At 46.1% G+C, this 20,171-nt stretch overlaps 1 protein-coding gene across 1 annotated transcript in view; it reads right to left on the bottom strand.

Annotated features, from left to right (window-relative positions):
* Positions 1-5,935, bottom strand: part of LOC110502564 (disintegrin and metalloproteinase domain-containing protein 10) — a 39,490-nt gene extending 33,555 nt beyond the window's left edge. Inside the window, exons 1-2 of the mRNA XM_036960784.2 lie at positions 5,715-5,935; positions 641-794 (exon numbers count right to left, since the gene is read on the bottom strand). Coding sequence (XP_036816679.2) covers positions 641-794; positions 5,715-5,781 — 221 coding nt within the window. The 5' untranslated portion in view covers positions 5,782-5,935. The remainder of the gene's footprint in view (positions 1-640; positions 795-5,714) is intronic.
* Positions 5,936-20,171: the final 14,236 nt, after the last annotated feature.

The raw sequence follows: 20,171 nt of genomic DNA, 5'->3' as shown, positions 1-20,171 counted from the left end.
CACACAGAGAGAGACAGAGACACAGAGAGAGAGACAGAGACACAGAGAGAGAGAGAGACACACAGAGAGAGACAGAGACACACAGAGAGAGACACACAGAGAGAGAGACACACAGAGAGAGAGACACACACAGAGAGACAGACACACAGAGAGACAGACACACACAGAGAGACAGACACACACAGAGAGACAGACACACACAGAGAGACAGACACACACAGAGAGACAGACACACACACAGAGACACACACACAGAGACACACACACAGAGACACACACACACAGAGACACACACACAGACACACACACACAGAGACAAACAGAGAGAGACACACACAGAGACAAACAGAGAGGGAGACAAAGAGAGAGAGACACACACAGAGAGAGACACACACAGAGAGAGAGACACACAGAGAAACACAGAGAGAGAGAGACACACAGAGAGACACACACAGAGAGACACACACAGAGAGACACACAGAGAGACACACACAGAGAGACACACACACAGAGACACACACACAGAGACACACACACAGAGACACACACACAGAGACACACACACAGAGACACACACACAGAGACACACACACAGAGACACACAGAGAGTCAAAAAAAGGTATTGGAGACGTAGGCCTACCTTCCGTGTGCATGGAAGTCTAGATGGAGAAACGCGTCTTGGTGGTGGAGGGCCCTCTTGGCTCTCAGGTGCTTGTCATGTATCTCATAGGTGTTATAGGAGAGACCCTCATAGTGATGAACATACTTGTTCAGGGGGTTTCCATAATGGTAACCTGTGAAGATGACAAGACAGGAACTTAAATCACACTGCACTCCTCTTCAAACCACAGGCTGTGTAAACTGAATATTAACTACAATTATAAACTGGGTGGTTCGAGCTGACAACCTATTATAGAAATACAACCTATTATAGAAATACAACCTATTATAGAAATACAACCTATTATAGAAATACAACCTATTATAGAAATACAACCTATTATAGAAATACAACCTTATAGAAATACAATCTTATAGATATACAACCTATTATAGAAATACAACCTATTATAGAAATACAACCTATTATAGAAATACAACCTATTATAGAAATACAATCTATTATAGAAATACAATCTATTATAGAAATACAACCTATTATAGAAATACAACCTATTATAGAAATACAACCTATTATAGAAATACAACCTTATTATAGAAATACAACCTATTATAGAAATAGAATATATTATAGAAATACAATCTATTATAGAAATACAACCTATTGTAGAAATACAACCTATTATAGAATTACAACCTATTGTAGAACCAGAATCTACTATAGAAACAGAATTGAATATAGAAATCGAATATTTTATAGAAATGCAATCTATTACAGAACTAGAATCTATTATAGAACTAGAATCTATTATAGAAACAAAATATAATATAGAAATACAATCTAATATAGACATGCAATCTATTACACAACTAGAATCTATTATAGAACTCGATTCTATTATAGAAACAGAATGTAGGTCTATTTATATATCTCCATCCGTGAGAGGCCTGGCTAGGCAAAACAGTCACAGCAATCTCACTCTCAACCCTAGATATAAAACCACCCGGATCGCATAATAAGGCTTTAACATAAGGCCTAATGGATTACAACTGAATTAGTATCACTCAGACCTGGCTTCAAACACTATTTGAAATCATTCCAAATGCTGTATCTGTGCTCGGTTGAGATTGCCTGCCTTAATGGACCAATAGAATAGTCCCAAAACGGCAAACAATGTCCATCTACCACCTCAGGCAAGCTAGAGGACACAAAGTATTTGAACTCAGGTGTGATATCACTTACAGGAGCAGGTGTTAAATCCCGTGCCTGCTCTCAGCTACTGTACGATCTGTTTCAGCTCATGATTTCATTCAGGTAGGTAGGTAGGTTAAATACTATACAGCTCAGCTAATCAAACCAAATAATTTCAAACTAAAACATATCGTTCCTGTATCGTATCAGAGCCCATGTATATCTATCTATACACGTATCGAAACATCTTGAAGGGGAAAGATGATGCCTACTAGTTAGCACCTCTTGTTTTCTGTAAACACGCACTGTAACATGGAGATATGGCAGTGTGAGAACACCTTCTCTCTAAAATTGTGTAGTGTTTTGTTTATTTTTAAGAAAATTATTTCTCGCTGATGTGAAAGATATGTGCCTTATGTTTCCAAGCGATGTGTGTTCACACTGAGTGTTGGGGATCTGAACCAAAGCCCCCCCCCCCCACACAGGGAAGAAGATAGCGATGTGTGTTCACACTGAGTGTTGGGGATCTGAACCAAAGCCCCCCCCCACACAGGGAAGAAGATACCTTCATCAATAACGTTTGGCACTGAAAGGTAGTTGACCTCTATGAATGGGTTAGCCCTAGATCATGACTCCCAGTTCCATGACATCACATAAAAGTCATTGAACGAAGGCGTCTTCTGTGTCGAGGAGTTTCGTTAAGAGCCACACGGTACAGTTTTGGAAGCATAAAGACTATCTTTCATATCAACGAGAAATCATTTTTAAAAAAGTTATTTTTTATTTTTTTTAAAGGTCTCATCGATACACACCTTTATAGGGTTAGTGTTCCCACAAGGCCCCATCTCCATGTTACAGCACGTGTTTACAGGAACAGACGGACGGACCACAGAGGGACCACCTTTACTAATTAGCATGCTCTGAACACCTGTGTGTAACGGAAGAAGGCTCCCAGAAACGTGTTGTAACTGTAAAAAACTACTGTCGGCTGAAACTGTGATAAAGCCCGTTAAAACAGTGTAAAGCAGTGGAGGCTGGTGGGAGGAGTTATAGGAGGACGGGCTCTTTGTAAATGGCTGGAGTGGAATTAAAGAAATAAGTCAAACGTAGTTTCCATATGTTTGATACCGTGTTCCATTTAAGCCATCACTATGAGACCATCTTCCTATAGCTCATCCCTGGTGGTTAGAGCGTGGTCATCCCACCTGGGGCGGCAGGGTAGCCTAGTGGTTAGAGCGTGGTCATCCCACCTGGGGCGGCAGGGTAGCCTGGTGGTTAGAGCGTGGTCATCCCACCTGGGGCGGCAGGGTAGCCTAGTGGTTAGAGTGGAGGGGCGGCAGGGTAGCCTGGTGGTTAGAGCGTGGTCATCCCACCTGGGGCGGCAAGGTAGCCTAGTGGTTAGAGTGGAGGGACGGCAGGGTAGCCTGGTGGTTAGAGTGGAGGGGTGGCAGGGTAGTCTAGTGGTTAGAGTGGAGGGGCGGCAGGGTAGTCTAGTGGTTAGAGTGGAGGGGCGGCAGGTGTAGTCTAGTGGTTAGAGTGGAGGGGCGGCAGGGTAGCCTGGTGGTTAGAGTGGAGGGGCGGCAGGGTAGTCTAGTGGTTAGAGTGGAGGGGCGGCAGGTGTAGTCTAGTGGTTAGAGTGGAGGGGCGGCAGGGTAGTCTAGTGGTTAGAGTGGAGGGGCGGCAGGGTAGTCTAGTGGTTAGAGTGGAGGGGCGGCAGGAGTAGTCTAGTGGTTAGAGTGGAGGGGGCAGGGTAGCCTGGTGGTTAGAGTGGAGGGGCGGCAGGTGTAGTCTAGTGGTTAGAGTGGAGGGGCGGCAGGGTAGTCTAGTGGTTAGAGTGGAGGGGCTGCAGGGTAGTCTAGTGGTTAGAGTGGAGGGGCGGCAGGGTAGTCTAGTGGTTAGAGTGGAGGGGCGGCAGGTGTAGTCTAGTGGTTAGAGTAGAGGGGCGGCAGGGTAGTCTAGTGGTTAGAGTAGAGGGGCGGCAGGGTAGTCTAGTGGTTAGAGTGGAGGGGCGGCAGGTGTAGTCTAGTGGTTAGAGTGGAGGGGCGGCAGGGTAGCCTGGTGGTTAGAGTGGAGGGGCGGCAGGGTAGTCTAGTGGTTAGAGTGGAGGGGCGGCAGGGTAGTCTAGTGGTTAGAGTGGAGGGGCGGCAGGGTAGTCTAGTGGTTAGAGTGGAGGGGCGGCAGGTGTAGTCTAGTGGTTAGAGCGTGGTCATCCCACCCGACACCACTGCTGTACAGTACATTTAGCATTATATGAAATTAAAAGGGTTAAAACTGTATCGCTATTTAGAATCAATTCACGTTTAGATTGAGTACTTGGCTGTTTTGGCTGCTAGCGCCAGTCTACCCTCGGAAGATATCAAATAAAAAAAAATGCTAGGACGTTAAGGAGTAGAGGTGTAGTCAGTCTCCTTAAGAATGCATCTCAGGCTGTGTGTGAACCATGAAACACAACATTCCATCAAAGCTGTTAAAAAATCACTTCTTTGAGCAATTAGTTCGATGCAGGGTGATTTCTAACTGATGCAAGGATGATGCAGCGGTGTCATGTGAACAAGAACGACATCTCATTGAAAACAACACAGTGAGTTGCCTCTATAGATTTCTTGATCCGAACTTGTCAATGAAAATCAGGAAATTGTTGGATTCACATGTATACTATTGTATCTTTCTACTGTATCCATCGAAGAGTTACAACATATATTGTACATATATTATTTGTTTTACTATTTTATTTATTTAACTAGACAAGTCAGGTAATAACAAATCATTATTTTCAATGACGGCCTACTGGGGAACAGTGGGTTAACTGCCTTGTTCAGGGGGCAGAACGACATATTTTTACCTTTTCAGCTCTGGGATTCAATCCATCAACCTTTCAGTTACTAGTCCAAAGCTCTAACCACTAGTCTACCTGATATCCTAGGATCCCCCCTAGGATGTCCCTAGATCCTCCTAGGATGCTAGCTACCACATAGCTAGCTAGTAAGTAAGTTAATAACAAAGATCGAATATATGTTCTCATTCGAGATCCATTGACTTTGGGCCAACAACAAACAAAGCAAATGCAAAAATGACAAGATGTCAAAAGGCATAGCTAGCTAGGAACGTTAATCATCAAGCAATACGGCTAACTAGCTAATTGTTGCTGCTAAACTGATGCTCAATTAGCGGGCTAACTAGTTAATTACTGACAGAAAGTGGGACAGCCCCATAATTGCACTTTTTTTTTTTACTATTGACGTTGTGCATAAACAATATTGACCTAAAACACTCCTTAATATTGCAAGAAAAATCCGATGGTCGCAGAATCCTTCTTCATATTCTCACAACAAATGGCACCTCAGCGAGCTAGCTAGCGTTAGCCTTCACATAACCATCATGATAAACCAGCATTTTAAAACAAAACTAGCTTTTTGCCAAACTTAAAATAAAAATATTTCGACAACTATATAGCTTGTTGGTCGGCCTTTGGGTGACCAGGTGCACAAGTTCCATTTGGGTGACCAGGTGCACAAGTTCCATTTGGGTGACCAGGTGCACGCGGTTCATAACAGCGCGGTTATCTGCTTTAATGTCCGAGGAGGGGTGCTTAAGTGTGGGTGCCCTGGTTCACCTGGTATGCGAGGTTGTGGAGGTGGGGGGGGGTCCCCTGCTGGTATCATCCCCGAAATAGAGGGGTGATACCCGGGTGGTGAGTAAGGGCCGACAAGCCTGGAGGTCAATAGCTCCAGGGGGTAAGCTCTACTGTCATGTCCGTAAATAGAGTGGTGTTACCCGGGTTTTGAACCATATTTTAATTTTTGGTCCGTTATGTTAAGTTTTCTTAGCTAACCTAGCCTACTAGCCTTCTTGGCCGTTATTCCTTCGCTCTACAGAATACATACAAAATGCTCCTACTCACCTTGGGTGTAATTTATTAAGTAGATGAAATAGAGGAATTTGACGATGAACATATCTGCTAAGTCCATTGTTCGAGCATTGATACCGTGATCCCCTTTATTGTCCTACTTTAGACTCACTCTGTGACAATGTTTATCGCAGCTTCCTCTCTTTCTCCTCTTCCTTGCCTCCCGCCTCCCTCTCTCTCTCTGTGTTTAACGCCCTGACGTCAGACGCAGACCTAGGGATGAGGAGTCTCTCTTTTCAGTCTCTCTCTCTCTCTCTCTCTCTCTCTCTCTCTCTCTCTCTCTGTGTTTAACGCCATGACGTCAGACGCAGACCTAGGGATGAGGAGTCTCTCTCTCTCTCTCTCTCTCTCTCTCTATCTATCTATATATTTATATATTTATATATCTCAATTCAATTCAATTCAAAGGGCTTTATTGGCATGGGAAACATGTGTTAACATTGCCAAAGCAAGTGAGGTAGATAATATACAGAAGTGAAATAAACAATAATAATTAACAGTAAACATTACACATACAGAAATTTCAAAACAATAAAGACATTACAAATGTCATATTATATACAGTGTTGTAACAATGTACAAATGGTTAAAGAACACAAGGGAAAATAAATAAGCATAAATATGGGTTGTATTTACAATGGTGTTTGTTCTTCACTGGTTGCCCTTTTCTTGTGGCAACAGGTCACAAATCTTGCTGCTGTGATGGCACACTGTGGAATTTCCCCCAGTAGATATGGGAGTTTATCAAAATTGGATTTGTTTTCGAATTCTTTGTGGATCTGTGTAATCTGAGGGAAATATGTATCTCTAATATGGTCATACGTTGGACAGGAGGCTAGCAAGTGAAGCTCAGTTTCCACCTCATTTTGTGGGCAGTGTGCACATAGCCTGTCTTCTCTTGAGAGCCAGGCCTGTCTACGGCAACCTTTCTCTATAGCAAGGCTATGCTCACTAAGTCTGTACATAGTCAAAGCTTTCCTTAAGTTTGGGTCAGTCACTCTCTCTCTCTATATCTCTCTCTCTCTCTCTCTCTGTTTAACGCCCTGACGTCAGACGCAGACCTAGGGATGAGGAGTCTCTCTTTTCAGTCTTTCTCTGTCTCTGCCTGTCTCTCTGTCTCTGCCTGTCTCTCTCTCTCTCTCTCTCGCACTCTCTCTCTCTCTGTCTGTCTCTCTCTCTCTCTCTCTCTCTCACAATTCAATTCAATTCAATTCAAGGGGCTTTATTGGCATGGGAAACGTGTTAACATTGCCAAAGCAAGTGAGGTAGATAATTTTCCAAAGTGAAATAAACAATAAAAATTAACAGTAAACATTACTCTCTCTCTCTCTCTCTCTCTCTCCCCCTCTCTCTCTATCTCTCTCTCTCTCTCTCTCTCTCTCTCTCTCTCTCTCTCTCTCTCCGTGTTTAATGCCCTGACGTCAGACGCAGACCTAGGGATGAGGAGTCTCTCTTCCCCATCACCATGGAGTGATACATTGTAGCAGATAGTGTATTAGGTAAGGTTTCAAAAAGTAGGATTACAAGCTAGCTAGCTAGTTACCTTTGTGATTTCTCGGGCGATCTGATGTTGTAACTTGTCACTCTCAGCTTAAAAGACCGTCTCTGCAGAATAAAAATAAGTAAATATATATATACACTGAGTAAACAAAACATTAGGAGCCTCAATTCGGTGCGCCGCTGCTAAATTAATATAGGGGAAACACTGAATTCATCATGTTTGTTTTCTTCTTCTCTCCCTTTCTGTCCTACAACAAACTCTAAAGTGCTAACTGTTTAAGGTCAGTTTCATTGAATTGTGGACCTGAGTGTGTACTTCAGTGAGACGGGTCAAGGGTCAAAGGTCAAAGGTCAAAGGCAGGCATTTGCCAAGCTCATCCGTCCTATTCAAGCCTCGATGGCAGTGATGTGACACACCTCTATGTCAGCTCCCAGTCTCTGCAGCTCATCTGGGCCACCAGGCTAGTCTAGTAAAATTCAGCTCGGTAAATGTAAATGATACAAATGGATGCATGATCACACAGTACAGCTCAGCGCAGCTCAGTTCAGTAGTGTTAAAAGGGTCTTATTGGGCCTCCCGGGTGGCGCAGTGGTTAAGGGTGCTGTACTGCAGCGCCAGCTGTGCCATCAGAGTCCCTGGGTTCGCGCCCAGGCTCTGTCGTAACCGGCCGCGACCGGGAGGTCCGTGGGGCGACGCACAATTGGCCTAGCGTCGCCCGGGTTAGGGAGGGCTTGGTCGGTAGGGGTGTCCTTGTCTCATCGCGCACCAGCGACTCCTGTGGCGGGCTGGGCGCAGTGTGCACTAACCAAGGTGCACGGTGTTTCCTCCGGCGCATTGGTGCAGCTGGCTTCCGGGTTGGATGCGTGCTGTGTTAAGAAGCAGTGCGGCTTGGTTGGGTTGTGTATCGGAGGACGCATGACTTTCAACCTTCGTCTCTCCCGAGCCCGTACGGGCAAGATAGACAAGATAGTAGCTACTACAACAATTGGATACCACGAAATTGGGGAGAAAAAGGGGTAAAATTTAAAAAAAAAATTTAAAAAAAGGATCTTCTTATTCCAGCCGAGCCCCTCTGGTCCCGGTCACCGCCACGTGTCACACCTTTACACCGACCCACAGTTTATCCAGCCAGATCGCTAGGGCCCTTCACCTCTACCAGCTGACATAATATAATAGAATAGTAGATCTGCTGCTTCTGAGACAGCCTGTCGCTAAGTTTTGTTAGACTTTGTTAGACATAATCGATCATAGTCTGCTGCTGGAAAAAAGTATGTGTCATGGCTGTACACCCCCTGCTATAATGTGGATAAAGAGTTACCAGCTTTAATGGAAGCCTCTCCAACATAATCCAGGTAGAATCAGGAATTCCCCAGGGCAGCTGTCTTTACTTTTTTCAATCTTTGCTAATGACATGTCACTGGCTTTGAGTAAAGCCAGTATGTCTATGTATGTGGATGACTCGACACTATACAGCTCAGCTACTACAGCGACGGAAATGACCGCAACACTTAACAAAGAGCTGCAGTTAGTTTCAGAACGGGTGGCAATTAATAAGTTAGTCCTACATATTTCTAAAACTGAAAGCATTGTATTTGGGACAGATCATTCACTAAACCCTAAACCTCAACTAAATCTTGTAATAAATAATGTGGAAATTGAGCAAGTTGAGGTGACTAAACTACTTGGAGTAGCACTAGATTGTAAACTGCCATGGTCAAAACATATTGCTACAACAGCAGCTAAAATAGGGAGAAGTCTGTCCATAATAAAACGCTACTCTACCTTCTTAACAACACTATCAACAAGGCAGGTCCTACAGGCCCTAGTTTCTACCTTCTTAACAACACTATCAACAAGGCAGGTCCTACAGGCCCTAGTTTCTACCTTCTTAACAACACTATCAACAAGGCAGGTCCTACAGGCCCTAGTTTCTACCTTCTTAACAACACTATCAACAAGGCAGGTCCTACAGGCCCTAGTTTCTACCTTCTTAACAACACTATCAACAAGGCAGGTCCTACAGGCCCTAGTTTCTACCTTCTTAACAACACTATCAACAAGGCAGGTCCTACAGGCCCTAGTTTCTACCTTCTTAACAACACCATCAACAAGGCAGGTCCTACAGGCCCTAGTTTCTACCTTCTTAACAACACTATCAACAAGGCAGGTCCTACAGGCCCTAGTTTCTACCTTCTTAACAACACCATCAACAAGGCAGGTCCTACAGGCCCTAGTTTCTACTTTCTTAACATCACCATCAACAAGGCAGGTCCTACAGGCCCTAGTTTCTACCTTCTTAACATCACCATCAACAAGGCAGGTCCTACAGGCCCTAGTATCTACTTTCTTAACAACACTATCAACAAGGCAGGTCCTACAGGCCCTAGTTTCTACTTTCTTAACAGCACTATCAACAAGGCAGGTCCTACAGGCCCTAGTTTCTACCTTCTTAACAACACTATCAACAAGGCAGGTCCTACAGGCCCTAGTTTCTACCTTCTTAACAACACTATCAACAAGGCAGGTCCTACAGGCCCTAGTTTCTACTTTCTTAACAGCACTATCAACAAGGCAGGTCCTACAGGCCCTAGTTTCTACTTTCTTAACAACACTATCAACAAGGCAGGTCCTACAGGCCCTAGTTTCTACTTTCTTAACAACACTATCAACAAGGCAGGTCCTACAGGCCCTAGTTTCTACTTTCTTAACAGCACTATCAACAAGGCAGGTCCTACAGGCCCTAGTTTCTACTTTCTTAACATCACCATCAACAAGGCAGGTCCTACAGGCCCTAGTTTCTACTTTCTTAACAGCACTATCAACAAGGCAGGTCCTACAGGCCCTAGTTTCTACCTTCTTAACAACACTATCAACAAGGCAGGTCCTACAGGCCCTAGTTTCTACTTTCTTAACAGCACTATCAACAAGGCAGGTCCTACAGGCCCTAGTTTCTACTTTCTTAACAGCACTATCAACAAGGCAGGTCCTACAGGCCCTAGTTTCTACTTTCTTAACAGCACTATCAACAAGGCAGGTCCTACAGGCCCTAGTTTCTACTTTCTTAACAACACTATCAACAAGGCAGGTCCTACAGGCCCTAGTTTCTACTTTCTTAACAACACTATCAACAAGGCAGGTCCTACAGGCCCTAGTTTCTACTTTCTTAACAGCACTATCAACAAGGCAGGTCCTACAGGCCCTAGTTTCTACTTTCTTAACATCACCATCAACAAGGCAGGTCCTACAGGCCCTAGTTTCTACTTTCTTAACAGCACTATCAACAAGGCAGGTCCTACAGGCCCTAGTTTCTACCTTCTTAACAACACTATCAACAAGGCAGGTCCTACAGGCCCTAGTTTCTACTTTCTTAACAGCACTATCAACAAGGCAGGTCCTACAGGCCCTAGTTTCTACTTTCTTAACAGCACTATCAACAAGGCAGGTCCTACAGGCCCTAGTTTCTACTTTCTTAACAGCACTATCAACAAGGCAGGTCCTACAGGCCCTAGTTTCTACTTTCTTAACAACACTATCAACAAGGCAGGTCCTACAGGCCCTAGTTTCTACTTTCTTAACAACACTATCAACAAGGCAGGTCCTACAGGCCCTAGTTTCTACTTTCTTAACAGCACTATCAACAAGGCAGGTCCTACAGGCCCTAGTTTCTACTTTCTTAACATCACCATCAACAAGGCAGGTCCTACAGGCCCTAGTTTCTACTTTCTTAACAGCACTATCAACAAGGCAGGTCCTACAGGCCCTAGTTTCTACCTTCTTAACAACACTATCAACAAGGCAGGTCCTACAGGCCCTAGTTTCTACTTTCTTAACAGCACTATCAACAAGGCAGGTCCTACAGGCCCTAGTTTCTACCTTCTTAACAACACTATCAACAAGGCAGGTCCTACAGGCCCTAGTTTCTACTTTCTTAACAACACTATCAACAAGGCAGGTCCTACAGGCCCTAGTTTCTACCTTCTTAACAACACTATCAACAAGGCAGGTCCTACAGGCCCTAGTTTCTACCTTCTTAACAACACTATCAACAAGGCAGGTCCTACAGGCCCTAGTTTCTACCTTCTTAACAACACTATCAACAAGGCAGGTCCTACAGGCCCTAGTTTCTACCTTCTTAACAACACTATCAACAAGGCAGGTCCTACAGGCCCTAGTTTCTACCTTCTTAACAACACTATCAACAAGGCAGGTCCTACAGGCCCTAGTTTCTACCTTCTTAACAACACTATCAACAAGGCAGGTCCTACAGGCCCTAGTTTCTACCTTCTTAACAACACTATCAACAAGGCAGGTCCTACAGGCCCTAGTTTCTACCTTCTTAACAACACTATCAACAAGGCAGGTCCTACAGGCCCTAGTTTCTACCTTCTTAACAGCCCTATCAACAAGGCAGGTCCTACAGGCCCTAGTTTCTACTTTCTTAACAACACTATCAACAAGGCAGGTCCTACAGGCCCTAGTTTCTACCTTCTTAACAACACTATCAACAAGGCAGGTCCTACAGGCCCTAGTTTCTACCTTCTTAACAGCCCTATCAACAAGGCAGGTCCTACAGGCCCTAGTTTCTACTTTCTTAACAACACTATCAACAAGGCAGGTCCTACAGGCCCTAGTTTCTACCTTCTTAACAACACTATCAACAAGGCAGGTCCTACAGGCCCTAGTTTCTACCTTCTTAACTGCCCTATCAACAAGGCAGGTCCTACAGGCCCTAGTTTCTACTTTCTTAACAACACTATCAACAAGGCAGGTCCTACAGGCCCTAGTTTCTACCTTCTTAACAACACTATCAACAAGGCAGGTCCTACAGGCCCTAGTTTCTACCTTCTTAACAGCCCTATCAACAAGGCAGGTCCTACAGGCCCTAGTTTCTACCTTCTTAACAGCCCTATCAACAAGGCAGGTCCTACAGGCCCTAGTTTCTACTTTCTTAACAACACTATCAACAAGGCAGGTCCTACAGGCCCTAGTTTCTACCTTCTTAACAGCACTGTCAACAAGGCAGGTCCTACAGGCCCTAGTTTCTACCTTCTTAACAACACTATCAACAAGGCAGGTCCTACAGGCCCTAGTTTCTACCTTCTTAACAGCACTGTCAACAAGGCAGGTCCTACAGGCCCTAGTTTCTACCTTCTTAACAACACTATCAACAAGGCAGGTCCTACAGGCCCTAGTTTCTACCTTCTTAACAACACTATCAACAAGGCAGGTCCTACAGGCCCTAGTTTCTACCTTCTTAACAGCACTATCAACAAGGCAGGTCCTACAGGCCCTAGTTTCTACCTTCTTAACAGCCCTATCAACAAGGCAGGTCCTACAGGCCCTAGTTTCTTTTTTCTTAACAACACTATCAACAAGGCAGGTCCTACAGGCCCTAGTTTCTACCTTCTTAACAGCACTGTCAACAAGGCAGGTCCTACAGGCCCTAGTTTCTACCTTCTTAACAACACTATCAACAAGGCAGGTCCTACAGGCCCTAGTTTCTACCTTCTTAACAGCACTATCAACAAGGCAGGTCCTACAGGCCCTAGTTTCTACTTTCTTAACAGCACTATCAACAAGGCAGGTCCTACAGGCCCTAGTTTGGTCCCACCTGGACTACTGTTCAGTCATGTGGTCAGGTGCCACAAAAAGGGACTCAGGAAAGTTGCAATTGGCTCAGAACAGGGCAGCATGGCTGGCCCTTGGATGTACACAGAGAGCTCATTTTAATACTATGCATGTCAATCTCTCCTGGCTCAAAGTGGAGGAGAGATTGACTTAATCACTACTTGTATTTCTGAGAACTATTGACATGTTGAATGCACCGAGCTGTCTGTTTGAACTACTGGCACACAGATCAGACACCCATGACTACCCCACAAGACATGCCACCAGAGGTCTGTTTAAACTACTGGCACACAGCTAAGACACCCATGCATACCCCTCAAGACATGCCACCAGAGGTCTCTTCACAGTCCCCAAGCCCAGAAAAGACTATGGGAGGCGCACAGTACTACATAGAGCCATGACTACATGGAACTCTATTCCACAGTACTACACAGAGACATGACTACATGGAACTCTATTCCACAGTACTACATAGAGCCATGACTACATGGAACTCTATTCCACAGTACTACATAGTGACATGACTACATGGAACTCTATTCCACAGTACTACATAGAGCCATGACTACATGGAACTCTATTCCACAGTACTACATAGTGACATGACTACATGGAACTCTATTCCACAGTACTACATAGAGCCATGACTACATGGAACTCTATTCCACAGTACTACATAGTGACATGACTACATGGAACTCTATTCCACAGTACTACATAGTGACATGACTACATGGAACTCTATTCCACAGTACTACATAGAGCCATGACTACATGGAACTCTATTCCACAGTACTACATAGAGACATGACTACATGGAACTCTATTCCACAGTACTACATAGAGACATGACTACATGGAACTCTATTCCACAGTACTACATAGAGCCACGACTACATGGAACTCTATTCCACATCAAGTAACTGATGCAAGCAGTAAAATTAGATTTAAAAACAGATTTAAAAAAATACACCTTTTGGAACAGCGGGGACTGTGAAGTAACACAAACATAGACACAGGCATACACAAACACGATAACATACGCACTACCCACACAGGTACACGTGGATTTTGTACTGTAGATATGTGGAAGTGGTGGAGTAGGGGCCTGAGGGCAAACAGTGTGTTGTGAAATCTGTGAATGCATTGTAATGTTTTTTTTTAAATGGTATAAACTGCCTTCATTTTGCTGGACCCTCAGAAGAGCAGCTGCTGCCAATGGGGGGGTCCATAATAAATAGAAATACACAGCGTCCCATTGGAAATGAATGTACTTCCTGTGTACCAAAATGCAATAACACTGTCGGTGTGATCGAGGCTTAATGCACTGAAGCGCGGAAATTCATTTGCCTCCCTGTCTAAGAAAGTTGTGTGTCAGGGTCTAAACAATGTTGCTGAGAGAAAACATGAGATAAGTGATGCTTTTAATATAAAACAAAAAAAAGATATCTTGCAGGCCTTTTATTTGAAGTAAATGGTGGTTTAATGGACCCTGGTAAAATCAATCGACTGCTCTTCCCTCTACCAAGTCAAATCAAATTGTATTGGTCACATACACATATTTAGCTGATGTTATTGCGGGTGTAGCGAAATGCTTGTATTCCTAGCTCCGACAGTGCAGTAATACCTAACAGTGCAGTAATACCTAACAGTGCAGTAATACCTAACAGTGCAGTAATACCTAATAGTGCAGTAATACCTAACAGTGCAGTAATACCTAATAGTCCTGGTGCAGTAATACCTAACAGTGCAGTAATACCTAACAGTGCAGTAATACCTAACAGTGCAGTAATACCTAACAGTGCAGTAATACCTAATAGTGCAGTAATACCTAACAGTGCAGTAATACCTAACAGTGCAGTAATACCTAACAGTGCAGTAATACCTAACAGTGCAGTAATACCTAATAGTCCTGGTGCAGTAATACCTAACAGTGCAGTAATACCTAACAGTGCAGTAATACCTAACAGTGCAGTAATACCTAACAGTGCAGTAATACCTAACAGTGCAGTAATACCTAACAGTGCAGTAATACCTAATAGTGCAGTAATACCTAACAGTGCAGTAATACCTAACAGTGCAGTAATACCTAACAGTGCAGTAATACCTAACAGTGCAGTAATACCTAATAGTGCAGTAATACCTAACAGTGCAGTAATACCTAACAGTGCAGTAATACCTAACAGTGCAGTAATACCTAACAGTGCAGTAATACCTAACAGTGCAGTAATACCTAATAGTGCAGTAATACCTAACAGTGCAGTAATACCTAACAGTGCAGTAATACCTAACAGTGCAGTAATACCTAACAGTGCAGTAATACCTAACAGTGCAGTAATACCTAATAGTGCAGTAATACCTAACAGTGCAGTAATACCTAACAGTGCAGTAATACCTAATAGTGCAGTAATACCTAACAGTGCAGTAATACCTAACAGTGCAGTAATACCTAACAGTGCAGTAATACCTAACAGAGAGAGAGAGAGAGGGTGGGAGAGAGAGAGAGAGAGGCAGAGAGAGAGAGAGAGAGACAGAGAGAGACTGAGTTAAGTAATATAAATATCTATAAATCCGGAACAGTAATGGTACAGAATAACCACAAACAGTTTCAGCTGGACTTTCACCTAATCAAAGAATTAGCCCAGCAGGAGAAGCTCTGCCTTGATAATGATACCCCCACACCGAGCGGGTCAGACCAGACCTCTTCATTATGTAACCCCACAGATGAGCAACCCCCAGTGGAGAGTCAACCTCCCAGCACAGATTACCACTCCCTCATTGAAATGAAGGACAAATTCACCCAGCTGGAGGTAAGGCAGGTGGAGCTGGAACAGCAGGTGATTACACTTCAGTCAGCACAGACCCAGACAACAGTCCAGCACAACAACAGCCCCTTAACCAGACCCGGAGAGCTGGAGGTGGACAGAGACATATCTGCACTTTGGACAGTGGTGAGACAAATACAACAGGAGAAAGAGGAGCAGAACAGAGCACTAGAGGAGAGTATCAGACTGCTGGTGGAGGAGAGGTTGAGGGGGATGGAGGAGAAGTTGAGGGGGACGGCGTGTGACAGAGAACAACCCACTAGAGAGGTGGCCACCCCCACAGAGAAGCCAGCAGAACAGCCCACCTCAGCACCCAACAAAAGTCTTGACACCACAGCAGAACAGTCCACACCAGACCCTGACCATAGAGTCGACACCACAGCAGAACAGTCCACACCAGACCCTGACCATAGAGTCGACACCACAGCAGAACAGTCCACACCAGACCCTGACCATAGAGTCGACATCACAGCAGAACAGACAAATGAAGAACCCCAAGCCCAGAGGCTCTCACCCCCTCTGAGCACCCCCCCTGTCAGCCACCCTGATAGCCCTTTTGACAACCCCCCCACACCCACTGAGGACAAACACAAGACACAGATTGTACTACTTATGGACTCAAATGGGAAATATATAGAAGAAAAAAAACTTTTTCCCAAACACAGTGTGTCTAAACTCTGGTGTCCAAACACCCAGCGCGCCCTAGACCTTCTGTCTGAGGCCAAACTAGGCTCACCCAGCCACATAATAATACACACAGGCACAAACGACCTGAGAGCACAGCAGGAAAGAGTGGCCACAGCACTGAAGGGAGTGATTGAAAAGGCTTCTTCTACTTTCCCCAACGCACAAGTGGTTATTACCACCCTGCTACCCCGAAAAGACTTCCACCCTGCCACAATACAGCGGGTAAATGCAAGTATTTCCCGTGACTGTGCCTCAAAACCAAACGTTTTCCTGGCCCACCACTCCACCCTGGACTTGAACAGCCTCTATGACCAGGTCCACCTCTACAAGGCAGCAGTGCCCACCTTTGCCCGAACTCTAAAGGACATCGCTCTCAAACGTATCCCCAACACCTCACACAGGAGCAACAGATCAATAGACACCCCATCCAGACCAGCGAGACATCCTCCCAGATCTGCAGGACCCCCCCCTGGACCTACACATAGAGGACCCACGCCAAGAGGAATTACATCCAGACCACAGTACACCCAGACACATCCACACCCCCACCCCAACCAATCAACACCCCCCCACGTCAACCATGCCCACACCCCATTTAGGCCCCCTCAGATCAGACCTATGCCACTCCTGCCCACCCCATGCACCCCACCCCCGCAAAGAGGGCCTCAACATGGAAGCCACACATACGCCCAGGTAGTGAGCGGGCAAACAGTCCCAACCCCCACTCTCACACTCGCCAAAGCCAATGGCATGTACCAGATGCTCAGCAGGCTCTGCTCACACTTACTGGCCTGAGGCCAAACCACGACCAACAACATTGGACACTCTATGGAACAAAAAGCCTTCACTATATTATCCTGGAATATCCAAGGCCTGAGGTCATCTGCCTTTGGCCTAAAGAGCAGAAAATCGGACTTCACCAAAGAAATCGGTAATACAGACATTGTCATCCTGCAAGAAACCTGGTATAGAGGAGACGGACCCACTGGTTGCCCTCTAGGTTACAGAGAGCTGGTAGTGTTACGGTGCGTGAATGAGGACCCAAAAGCGAATTAACTTAAACAGAGCTTCTTTAATTACCAAACATAGGTAGGCTCAGACGGACCGGCAGATTCCGACAGGACAAGACAAGGTTACAGCAAACATGACGACAGTCTGGTTCAGGCATGAAACACAACAAACAAGAATCCGACAAGGACAGGAACAAAAACAGAGAGAGATATAGGGGACTAATCAGAGGGAAAAAGGGAACAGGTGGGAAAAGGGGTGACGAGGTGGTTAGGAGGAGACAAGGCACAGCTGGGGGAAAGAGGGGGTGGAAAGGTAACCTAACAACGACCAGCAGAGGGAGACAGGGTGAAGGGAAAGGACAGAGACAAGACACAACATGACAGTACATGACAGTACCCCCCCACTCACCGAGCGCCTCCTGGCGCACTCGAGGAGGAAACCTGGCGGCAACGGAGGAAATCCTCGATCAGCGCACGGTCCAGCACGTCCCGAGAGGGAACCCAACTCCTCTCCTCAGGACCGTACCCCTCCCAATCTACGAGGTACTGGTGACCACGGCCCCGAGGACGCATGTCCAAAATTCTACGGACCCTGTAGATGGGTGCGCCCTCGACAAGGATGGGGGGGGGGGGGGGAAGACGAGCGGGGGCGCGAAGGACGGGCTTGATGCAGGAGACATGGAAGACCGGGTGGACGCGACGAAGGTATCGCGGAAGAAGAAGTCGAACTGCGACAGGATTAATGACCCGAGAAATACGGAACGGACCAATGAACCGCGGGGTCAACTTGCGAGAAGCCGTCTTAAGGGGAAGGTTCTGAGTGGAGAGCCAAACTCTCTGACCGCGACAATATCTAGGACTCTTAGTTCTACGCTTATTAGCAGCCCTCACAGTCTGCGTCCTATAACGGCAAAGTGCAGACCTGACCCTCTTCCAGGTGCGCTCGCAACGTTGGACAAAAGCCTGAGCGGAGGGGACGCTGGACTCGGCGAACTGAGATGAGAACAGCGGAGGCTGGTACCCGAGGCTACTCTGAAAAGGAGATAGCCCGGTCGCAGACGAAGGAAGCGAGTTGTGGGCGTATTCTGCCCAGGGGAGCTGTTCTGACCAAGACGCAGGGTTACGAAAAGAAAGACTGCGTAAGATGCGACCAATAGTCTGATTGGCCCGTTCTGCTTGACCGTTAGACTGGGGGTGAAAGCCGGAAGAGAGACTGACGGAAGCCCCAATCAAACGGCAAAACTCCCTCCAAAATTGAGACGTGAATTGCGGACCTCTGTCCGAAACGACGTCTGACGGAAGGCCATGAATTCTGAAAACATTCTCGATGATGATTTGTGCCGTCTCTTTAGCAGAAGGAAGCTTAGCAAGGGGAATGAAATGAGCCGCCTTAGAGAACCTATCGACAACCGTAAGAATAACAGTCTTCCCCGCTGACGAAGGCAGTCCGGTGACAAAATCTAAGGCGATGTGAGACCACGGTCGAGAAGGAATAGGAAGCGGCCTGAGACGGCCGGCAGGAGGAGAGTTACCGGACTTAGTCTGCGCGCAGACCGAACAAGCAGCCACGAAACGACGCGTGTCATGCTCCCGGGTGGGCCACCAAAAACGCTGGCGAATGGAAGCAAGCGTACCCCGAACGCCAGGGTGGCCGGCTAACTTGGCAGAGTGAGCCCACTGAAGAACGGCCAGACGAGTAGGAACGGGAACGAAAAGAAGGTTCCTAGGACAAGCGCGCGGCGACGGAGTGTGAGTGAGCGCTTGTTTTACCTGCCTCTCAATTCCCCAGACAGTCAACCCGACAACACGCCCCTCAGGGAGAATCCCCTCGGGGTCAGTGGAGGCTACTGAAGAACTGAAGAGACGAGACAAAGCATCAGGCTTGGTGTTCTTAGAGCCCGGACGATAAGAAATCACGAACTCGAAACGAGCGAAAAACAGCGCCCAACGCGCCTGACGCGCATTAAGTCGTTTGGCAGAACGGATGTACTCAAGGTTCCTATGGTCAGTCCAAACGACAAAAGGAACGGTCGCCCCCTCCAACCACTGTCGCCATTCGCCTAGGGCTAACCGGATGGCGAGCAGTTCGCGGTTACCCACATCATAGTTACGTTCCGACGGCGACAGGCGATGAGAAAAATACGCGCATGGGTGGACCTTGTCGTCAGAGAGGGAGCGCTGAGAAAGAATGGCTCCCACGCCCACCTCTGACGCGTCAACCTCGACAACGAACTGTCTAGAGACGTCAGGTGTAACAAGGATAGGAGCGGATGTAAAACGATACTTGAGGAGATCAAAAGCTCCCTGGGCGGAAACGGACCACTTAAAGCACGTCTTGACAGAAGTAAGGGCTGTGAGAGGAGCTGCCACCTGACCGAAATTACAGATGAAACGACGATAGAAGTTCGCGAAGCCGAGAAAGCACTGCAGCTCGACGCGTGACTTAGGGACGGGCCAATCAATGACAGCTTGGACCTTAGCGGGATCCATCTTAATGCCTTCAGCGGAAATAACAGAACCGAGAAATGTGACGGAGGAGGCATGAAAAGTGCACTTCTCAGCCTTCACAAAAAGACAATTCTCTAAAAGGCGCTGGAGGACACGTCGAACGTGCTGAACATGAATCTGGAGTGACGGTGAAAAAATCAGGATATCGTCAAGGTAAACGAAAACAAAGATGTTCAGCATGTCTCTCAGGACATCATTGACTAATGCCTGAAAGACAGCTGGAGCGTTAGCGAGGCCGAAAGGAAGAACCCGGTATTCAAAGTGCCCTAACGGAGTGTTAAACGCCGTCTTC

This window comes from Oncorhynchus mykiss, chromosome 2 (genome assembly GCF_057628025.1).
Source record: "Oncorhynchus mykiss isolate SJ-2025 chromosome 2, ASM5762802v1, whole genome shotgun sequence".
In the NCBI taxonomy this organism is placed as follows: Eukaryota; Metazoa; Chordata; class Actinopteri; order Salmoniformes; family Salmonidae; genus Oncorhynchus; species Oncorhynchus mykiss.
Note: the sequence above shows the minus strand (reverse complement) of the source record. Positions and strands in the feature narration are given on the sequence as shown.